Source organism: Eurypyga helias, unplaced genomic scaffold (assembly GCF_000690775.1).
Source record: "Eurypyga helias isolate BGI_N326 unplaced genomic scaffold, ASM69077v1 scaffold50, whole genome shotgun sequence".
NCBI lineage: Eukaryota > Metazoa > Chordata > Aves > Eurypygiformes > Eurypygidae > Eurypyga > Eurypyga helias.
Genome location: NW_010227366.1, coordinates 5,745 through 16,033, shown reverse-complemented (window position 1 = coordinate 16,033; position 10,289 = coordinate 5,745). Strand labels below are relative to the sequence as shown.

Sequence of the window (10,289 nt, the reverse complement as noted above, 5' to 3'; positions counted from 1 at the left end):
TTTATGTATGTATTTAGTTATATTTAAATATGTGTACATATAAAATATGTAAAATTATGTATGCAAGTAATAGGGACACAGTTTCAAAGAGCTTGAATCCAAAGAAAGGAAACAAAGTTTAAAATGAGACACTAGAGTGTAAGAGAACACACAGTTAAAAGAAAAAGAAAATAGAACATGATAGAACAATTAAGGTTGGGAGAGACCTCTAGAGGTAATATAGTTTGTCTCCCTTTTAAAACCAGAGACAAATCTGCGATTAGGTTCGGTTGCTCATTCCAGGATGAGCTTAGCCCAGCATTTTGTTAACCATACAAGGATCCTGAGAAACAGTTGTAAGGAGAGATTTGAAAAAGGCTAATGCATTCATTTTGCAGAAGTTTACATCCTGTCCAAGCATGAACAGCAAGATAAAGGGAATGTAAGTGTGGCCAACCAAAAATTTAATTAATTAGAATTTTAAAGTCAGCTTGTATCACAGGCTAATCAGAAACAAGAACCTTGATACTTTGGCAGCAAGTAAGGCAGGATAGATACAATGAGGATAGGATGTGAAAGACAAAAGGAGAAGTGGCTCCACTGTTATGACAGATGAGCTTTTAGCAGGCTTTTAAAGATGAAGTGCTAAACATAATTCTCTGCTGAAGTTAAGAGTGCTGGAAGAGCTCAGCAGGAGTCATGAGGAGGTACCCTCTCAAAGAGGCTGCAGGTAATACATTCACTGCATATTCGAGTTTGGTGCTCCGCAAGTTGGCTGAGGCAATCTAGCAGTCCTACCACCCTTTCTCTTCCCATCAGCTGGGCTGTCTTTCTGCTGGCTTGGTGAGCTAAGTCAGCAGATTCAGTGCAAGGAGGGAGGCTGGACCAGGTACCCAAGGCCACAGGCAGCAGAAAATAGCAGACAGCTAGATCAGCTCAGCTGTCCCAAGGTATGTATCCTCCCAGGCACCATACTTTTCCTTGGATTCTCTCCCCCAACACAGTGGGGGACAGGAGAGGTGAGTGAACGGCTGCATGGTGCTTTGTTGTTGACTGGGGTTAAACCACAACAAAGCAGCCAGCAAGAGCTGTTTGCTTGACAGTTAAATCAGGTATTAGAGAACTTAAAATATTTTAATGAGTGCAAAGACTGCCCAGAGACAGAGATGGTGAAGAGGCTAAGATGAGGTACAGAACTCTGCAGCATCCCCATGGTACAGAGCAAGGGGATAGTCTCTAAAGGACATGATAAAAAGGCAGTCACAGGAGTATAGAGAACAAACAGAAAAGTACAGACATATTACATACAGACAACATTAAGAAAACCTCAGTAATAATTTTCCAGTGCAGAACTGTTTGACAAGGATGCTCATGTACCAAATTGGGATGAAAAGAAAAAATATTTCAAAGGTTCATGCAAAAAGAAATTCTAAAAATCAGATAAAGAAACAACTTTATGCCAATTGTTTCAAAACATCTAGGTTTAATTTTGATAATTTTCAATGTTTATTATAATCTATGCGACTCTTAAAATTAAGTATATTTTAAAATAAAACTTAATTCTTTTTTTCAAATATGTCAAGCTATGCCTTAATCTCAAAACTGAATAAAGAGTGTTATTTTGGCATTGAAACATTAATCACAAGCAATCCGTTCCTATAAAGAAGTTCAGCATTAAACTGCTATCTTCTGATGAACAACACTGAAAAATACCCAGCCATCTCTAAAGTTAAATTGCTCAGCATCAACTTTTTAAATAAGCTAGAAAATGGAAACACATACTCTAAATTGATTAGAACTCTTATCTATTATAGAGTTATATTATTTTCTGTTCAGAAAGAGAAGCACAACACAGTCGAATATACTGGGAATAGGTCAGACTGCATAAGCACATAAAAAGCACTAACCTGAAGATTGCAGATGCTGGGACCTGATACAGAACAGTGCTGTTTTTAGAACATTAAAAAACAACATGGTAAGGCATCTTGGCATTTTTTCTTGTAACAGTAACTTTCCCTTCATTTCTTTCCTTTCTTTTTTTCCCCCCTTTTTTTCTTGCCCTTTACTCGTCAGGCTGCTTTCAGGGATGTCTGAGCTACCAGGCTTGTTGCTCTCAGTGGTGCTGTCAGAAGCAGCAGTTTGTCTGCATACTCTCCATTATAGGAGTCAGTATTAATTAGTAAAATGGAATATCAAACCCAAATATAATTAGGTTGTTGAAATAATAACCTGAAAGTATGGCCTAATTCACACAGAGTGCTAATAAATATCTGCCATGCTCACTGACCTCATTAGAACTGAAGCTCTGAACTACTTGGAGTCAGTGGCATTATAAGCTTAGGAAGTTTCCATAACCTAAATTACAAAGATATAAGAAATAAGCCCTGCAATCTTCAAATACTGAAAAATACTGGAGGGGGAATCAACAAAATTATGAATCTTGCATTTAAAATAACTAACATTAATTATTTACGATACAAAAAATCAAAATGTCTCTACTCTCAAGACTACTTATTGACATTCTACAGTGCCTAAAATAAAGTGTTTTAAACTAACTTTCATTAGTGTCATGATTAGACTAAGAAGTTGTAAGCACCATAATTTAACACTATTTTATCAGCCAGCAATAATTAAGTCTAACTATACATGCCCACCATGTAAGCTGAAATAGATTATCACAGAAAATGCAGAATCATACAATGATAACTCTTAAAAGCTGTTTCAATATAAGAAATTAAAATCTGATTTTGAATGAAATTACAACAGAAGATCACACATAGCTGTTTAGTATATGTCAAAGAAAACAAAGAAATTTTGAAAGGAAGGGCAAGAAGTCAGAACTCAAACAATCCATAAAATCCCTGCCTGTGGCCATGTCCGACTACAGAGCAGTGAGGTGATGAGTGGCAGCCTCATACCCTGCAAAGAGGACAAGCTAGTTCTGTCCTGGCATAACAGACACTTTTGATGAACAGAAAATGCCAGCAGCTTCCCCAGATGCTTTTGGAAAGGCCATTGAGTACTGTAAGACCATAAATACTCAGAAGAACAGATTTGACAAACCTAATTCCATAGCAGCCCCTTAAAACATAAGGTTTTTTCACACAAACAGTAAGGTATTTGTTATGAAATAGGGTGGTGAATGATCTCCCAGGAAATTCAGTAAGTAAAATGTTTCAAAAGGTCACCAGCCCTTAAAAATGCAGGAAGAGGCTGTTTATAGTGTTTGCTCATACTGACGTGTTTTTGTGGGTTTTATTAAAAGACAGGATAAAATGGAAGTGAACACAAAACAAAACAACAACTTTAACAACAACAATTCACTTCATTCAGTTTCTATGAACAGTTGCTTTCAGGATTTTAAAAACTGTATGAATTCTATACCTGACATTTAGAATTTCATAGAAGTAGAACAATATACTTCACTTACAATTTAAAACACAAATCATGTATCCCCCATCCAGATCCCACTGACCAGTTCTTACTATAGCACTGTGAAAATAAAACTACTTCAACTATTTGGTTTCTAACCCTAAAACTGAAGTCCTATTTGGCCCCATTTTTGAATCCTAAAGCATCATTTTAGGGTTATTATGACAAACACTAAATATTCTAAATGTAGAGTAACTGAATGAAAATTATGTTTTGAATATTCTACTACAAACTCTTTTCTAGATATTTTCTTCACTCATTCTCACAAAAGCAGATTTAATACATGAAATACTCTATTGCAACCTAAGGGCAGAAGAATTACTAACTGGGACTAGAACAGAACACAGCATATATTTGGAGCACAGTTTATACAGATGCTATGGGAGTGGGGAGGGGTTTGGCTGGTTGTTTTTGCTTTGGCAGATCCATTGACCTAAGCAGGTCATGAAAATTAATTCTTTTTTACTATAGTTTCTAGAAGACAAGGTCTTCAACTCATCTCTACACAACTTCTAATGCATGTATTTCCATATATATGTTCTACGTTACATTATGTTTAGCAGTTTAAACATAAAAGGACTAGCCCCATTCATTTTATATGGATTGTAACAGAAACCACTATGAACAGTATTTTGGAATGAGTCTTCAATAGTAGCCTCACAGTCCAAAGAGTTTAGCCTACATATGTCTATTAACAGCTGGTATGTTGTGATATTTGTATGTATCCCCATTTCCCCTACTGGTATTGAACTGGGACAAAACCAAACCACAGGATATACCACTCTGGAGTTCTGAATATGAACTGCAGTCAGGATTTGGTGTCACTGACAAACCAACCTTTATTGCCAGCTGATTTTTTTTCTCGACATTCCACATAAGCTGCAGCATGTCTCAGCTGAGAAAACAGAGTACAACATGCCTTTCCTTTCCTTGCACGCTGCTCCACATTCTTTTATTTATGAAGGCACAAAACATCTGAAAGCCAGCCCAAGGCTTTCCTCAGTCCTAGCAGGGCCACGGTGTGCCATAGGAAGCTGCGATTCCTTTTTAAATTGTGAACAGGCAGGTTTTTGCTCTAGGCTTCCTCATGAATGGGAAGAGTTAGTAAAATGAAGGTTATGTTAACATGTTAAACTAGAAACACGCCTTCAGTATAAGTTGAACTCACATTTACTGATCAACTGTTGCCCATTTGCCTCAAAGACAGAAGCCTGCAAGTTCTTCTCAAGGAAACTGTGCTTTGATTTCTGTGCAGCTATTTATTTGCTTAGTGGTTGTAACCAATCTGAGCATTGGTAGAAGGAGCATCAAGCAGGATCAAGTACATGACTGCACATAATTTTACTAATTATATTTATTGTCTGCTGGATATAAAATCCTCTGAAGTGTATCCAAAGGTGCTCTAGGGGACCACACTGAACAACTGAAACAACTGCTTGCCAAGGGAGTCATTAACACTTCCAACTGTTGAGTCACTTCATAATTTCCCTTACACTTTCTGCTCACTGTTTAAAGGAAAAGGGAACGTCAAACTCAGACAGCTGGTAAGGCAAACAGAAGGATCCCCTGAACTTCTGTCATGCTACAGAAATTGAAAACGGGATCTCTTCTGGATTCTCGTCCACCAGAATGTGTGGGAATTGCCTTTTGTTGCCTCCAGATGTCAAGGGTGTGGGAGAGAAACACGGGAATCAAAGACAAGCAGAGGGATTCTAAGCAAAAATATTTTGGAAGTGTGAAATGTAAAACTCTCCCTGGAACATTAACTCATCCTCAGTGAACACACACTGAATGAAAATGTGCTTTGAGATGAATCACGATTTATATCTTAATGTTTACAACCAGTGTGGGATATTTAGTTTTATTCCCAGAGCCCTAAATCAAACCTTAATCAAAACTCAGCTTAGGCCTCACTGGGACTGCTATATGAAGTTTTAAGTTTTACATTAAAAAATCATGTTTTACAGGTACTTCATAGCTCCTAGTAGCGGAAGAGAATGAAATCTAATTTTCTGTACTAATTTCTCTCATGTTCTGCATTAACAAGCACCCGGCAGGGGATACTAAAAGTCTGATAGCCCAGACTCAGACGGATAGATTCAATAATGCTCAAGCTAGTGCATAAATGTAGTCTCATTGCCGTTTTAGATCCCGACTCTTACATGGCTTAAAAGGCTGAAATGGGTTATTCATAGGATACCAAATTATATATTAAGCAATCAGAAATCTTCTTTTCAGACACACTCATATGGAATGTAAGGAACACAGCCACTCTATAACTGAAATATGAACTCTCACAACTTACCATGTGTGCTGGTTTTAGTTGGGACAGTTAATTTTCTTCACAGCAGCTAGATATGAGGCTCTGTTTTGGATTTGGGCTGAGAAGAATATTGATAAAACTATTGGTTTTAGTTTTTGCTTGTTGCTAAGGAATGTTTAGATCAAAACAAGGGCACTGCACCTGTATTCCCAGCTTCTTCTCTACAACACAGCCCGGACAGCTGATCCAACCTGACCAAAGGGACATTTCATACCATCAAAAGTCATGCTCAGCATATACGTTGGGGGAGTTGGTCAGGAGAGGAAATTGCAGCTTGGGTACTGATTAAGCGTCGGTCAGCAGGTGGTGAGAAGATGTATCACTTTGTTTTCCTTCCTTCCTTCCTATTTTTGTTTTATTACATATTATTATCGTTAGTAGTAGTAGTATTTTCATTACATGTTATTAGTAGTATTATTAATATAATATTTTTTTTCACTTACTTATAATTATTAAACTGTTCCTATCTCAGCCCATAACTTCTCTTTATCTTTTTCTTCCAGTTCTCTCCCCACCCTACTGGAGGAGAGAGGGGAGGTGAGCAAGTGGCTGTGTGGTACTTGGTTGCTTACTGGGGCTAAACCACAAACCTTGCTTCTAATTTTTTTTCATACCTCAAATCTAGAGGTGAAAAGATATCACCTTCTTAACACCAGGAAACTTGCCACTTTTATAAAAAATTCCTCTATCTATAAAGTCATTATTTTTAATCACAGAAAGAAAAATTATGCCCTTTTGAACATCAGGAATCACTGCAAAATAGGAGGCAGAACCTAAAAAAGCCAAAGGTATAGCTTACAGAAGAGAGTGCTCTGTCTTGCTGCCTGAACAAACCCAGCCCTTTTGGGGTACAGTGTGGTTACAGCAAACCTTTACAAAGGAAACTATATCATTTCAGCAAAAATCTATTTGGAAATGGAAGACCAGGACTCACCAGTTTTGAAGGAGCGTAAGTTCTCTAACAATGAAAACTGTTCATGCTAAGTCATTTGTGGGATTAGATAGGTACCGAATATATGCATGCACTTATACCCATATCACATACACAGAGAAGCATTTAGCCAAGTTCAAAAATATTACAAGAGGTTTATGGGTGAAGTATTTAATACTTGACTGCAAGCATTTGTACTATATCATACACTTAAGAACAGAAAATCAACCGACTACCAGAATGGAAAAACCCAGCTTTACCATGATGCTGTTGAGTGCTTTTTCCCCACACATTAGCTTACAGGTTGGCAAACCTGCTGGGAGCTTGCACGTAAAAGAAGCAAAGCATCATCTAGTCTGAAACAAAAAAAAAGTCAGAAAGAGAGTCTGGTGGATAAGAGAAGTCTGGATGTGACCCTCACCAAGAGGGAGTACACAGAGCATTGTTTTGATGTGTTCAGCCTTCTGTGGCAGTGCAGCCTGCTGATACACTTGAAAGAGGACAAGAAACCCACAAAAGCCTATAGTTCATCCTGTGAAATCTACAATTCCTCTCCCTCTGAATGCCATGTTTGATTACTAGACCCTAGGGAATGTTACGGAAACAGAGCTCAGCTACCTAGTATAAAAGAACCATTCTTCCTTGGCTGCCAGAGAAGAAAATATAACTGCTGTGTCATTCTGCTTGACCTCCTTAAAATGACAGAGCTTAGCAACCTAATATGAATACGAAGAGGGGTGAAGGATTTCTGCCCTGTATTTCTGCCAGGTGCACCTGGAAGCACAAGATGCAAGACAGACTTCCATATTACAATATGAACAGCAGCCAGGTATCAATCCCTCTTTTTTTCTTTGACTTGTCTTCTACTAATGGTCATTTTTCCCACCCTCAAAACCAGAGTTTTTTTTTATAAAAACTGATTGGAAGGACAAAGCAAGAAAGGGAACTAAATCCTATTTCCTTTCCTCTTCTTTGACCTATTGGCACAAGAGAAGAATATTACCACTGTCCTAAAACAAGTAGCCTCCTTGGTTCACATACCAGGGAGCATCTCTGCAACTCCAGCATGTGAAGTGATGAGTGTTTTTCTCCATTTCACCTTTCAGTTTGTCTTCTGACCCAACTAACCAGGAGCAGAACCAGCAGCACAGTTCCTTGTTATAGGATCTTCTGTGGTAGGTATGGGTGAGTGTCTAAGCCTTAGACAAATCCTACAAATAAACATTTTTCATACAGAGCCACAGATATTGGTGTGTGCTAGGGGGAGCAAAGGAGGCAGCCCTGAAATCAATATTTAAAATGTCAGAATCAGGCTGAGGAACCAAAGCATTTTCCATGAGCAGTGCAAGGCTGTTTTCAGTGACACACAATAATATGTAAATTCTACATTCGCTCTTTGCAGGGCTGTGTTCACACTGCAGTTCAAACAATAATACTTCTATAATGTCCTACAACACGTTCTTGCCTTAGTGAGGAAAGGAGAAAACTCCTGGAGTTTGGAGAAAGGGAGGGGAGCAGGCTCAGCTACTCTGGAGTCTTTCTTCTTCAGAAGGCTCATACCACACAAAGATGACACACCACTAAGGAGAGAGATGAAAGGACTTACTCTTTCTTATTGACTTAACTTCTATTCCAAGCTATATAAAGACTTCAAAACCTTACATACCCACATCCCACAGGAAGTTACTGTGGAACTGTGTGTTCTGCCATATTTATTCCTCAAAGGTTTTTTGCACTAATATTTCATGGATCTAATTGTTATGTAGTATGAATGAAGTATCTAATATGAATTCTCAGTTTTCTCAAAATAACCTATAGGTTACTTTTAATGCACATAACAAAAATTAAGAGACTATCAAAATATAAGTGGAATTTAATGGTTTGTTGAAATCTGTGTATTTGGATTGCCAGAGTGAATAAAAGAAAGTAACTTCCCAGGCAAAGAAACCTGATTGTTAGCATCAGACCCTTTTCATCAGAATAAAGAAAGGAAAACTTTAAACCTCAGATCAAGGGCTCTGACTACTTGTCTGGTGGCAGCAGGTGAACTGAATCTGAAGAACTTGGATTGAAGGAGATAAGCGTAAATAGTGAACACACAGCTAATCAGTTGGCTCCAACCAAATACATGAATTTTAAAAATTAGTGCTAAAATTTCAACAAAAGGCACTTAAAAATTCTGTCCTAATATCCACTTAGGTGTCCTACGTAACACAAGCTTTTGGGAGTAGAGCGAACCTCATTTCTGTGTCCTACAGACTAACTTCTATATAGCTTTTAAGATAATATGATGATGACTAGAAAATAACTAAGAGATCAAATTTTTTTCCCAGCAGACTAACCATATACCCATGGCTGAAATGAACTGATACTCAGCTCTGAATTTTCTCCATCTACAGACTATACACAATTTAAAATAAGAACAAAAGAACACTTCAATACACTGAAAAATTCTGAACCTATGGTAAGGAAAAACGTATATATCATGTCTACATGCTGGTGCATGCCAAGTAAACTAGAAATCAAGAAGAAATAGAAGACAAAAAAAAGGAAGGTCAAAATCAAAAGCAGAGAAAACCAACCTAAAAGGTTTCAACTAAGAAGAAAAAGGGTGTATCAGGGATTAAAAAAAAAAAACAAACCTTAAATTCATCTATTACAGGATGTTCATTAAGATCATTTTAAAGTAGAAACCTTAAGACTGAAAGCAAAACTTGGTAATATTAAATAAAATCCTGCTGATTTAAATCTAAGAAAAACAGGAAAGATAAACAGAAAGCCCCACAGAGATACAATAAATTGAAAGATAATTAAACTGAAAATGGAGAGATGGAAGAGTATTAGAACGTGAAATGAGAGGATTCTGCAGTTGAAACAGGATTGAAGAAAAGCAGCATAAAAGGACTTCAATAACTAAAACAAGGGGAGGAACCCTAAGGAAAACACTTTCACTGAAGTATAATGAAAACAAAATGTGGACACAAATTGTTGCATAATAAGAGAGAGGGAGGGAGGGAGGGAATAACAGCGACACGAGAATAACAGTGATACTCTTCAGTGTAACTGGGTCTTCTCATTCCAAACACACTAAGAGGAATTCTTAACCTCAAAATGAGTCAGAGTGTTGCAAAGCAGAAGTGACAAAAATGACAGCCCTACTAGCAGTGCCATGGTTTAGCTACTGCTATCATCTGGCCAGTCATCAGGAAGCTTTGTTCTAACAGTGCACAAATGCGCACAGTCACTTCTGCCCCATCATGGCAAAGCCTGGAATTTGTTCCAGTAGTAGCTGTGACCCCTGTAGACACTAGGTCAAGTCCCTTAAGGGCAGGTTTCTGCACTATCAAAGACTTAAATTGTTTGACATTTTAATCCTAAACCAGAATTTCCTCTGGTTGCAGTATTTTGCTTCTTTGCTTACTACAAACAATGGGCCTGAAGAAAAATATTAATTAACCTTAAAGGTTTACTTGCAGTCTTCATTTCATCTTGCCACTCTTTGTCTATACCTGCACACACAGAGTTCTGAGCAACTGAGCTTGGTTTCTGTGACTGGCACTGGATCATACACCACAAATTAATTTCCCTACCTTACATTGTACCACATATTAACAGACTAGTGTT

At 37.7% G+C, this 10,289-nt stretch overlaps 1 protein-coding gene across 1 annotated transcript in view; it reads right to left on the bottom strand.

The window, feature by feature from the left end:
* The window catches only part of LOC104512753 (LIM zinc-binding domain-containing Nebulette-like), a 13,344-nt gene extending 11,229 nt beyond the window's left edge, over positions 1-2,115 (bottom strand). The window contains exon 1 of the mRNA XM_010155855.1: positions 1,887-2,115. Within this exon, the coding sequence (XP_010154157.1) occupies positions 1,887-2,001 (115 nt within the window). The 5' untranslated portion in view covers positions 2,002-2,115. The remainder of the gene's footprint in view (positions 1-1,886) is intronic.
* Positions 2,116-10,289: the final 8,174 nt, after the last annotated feature.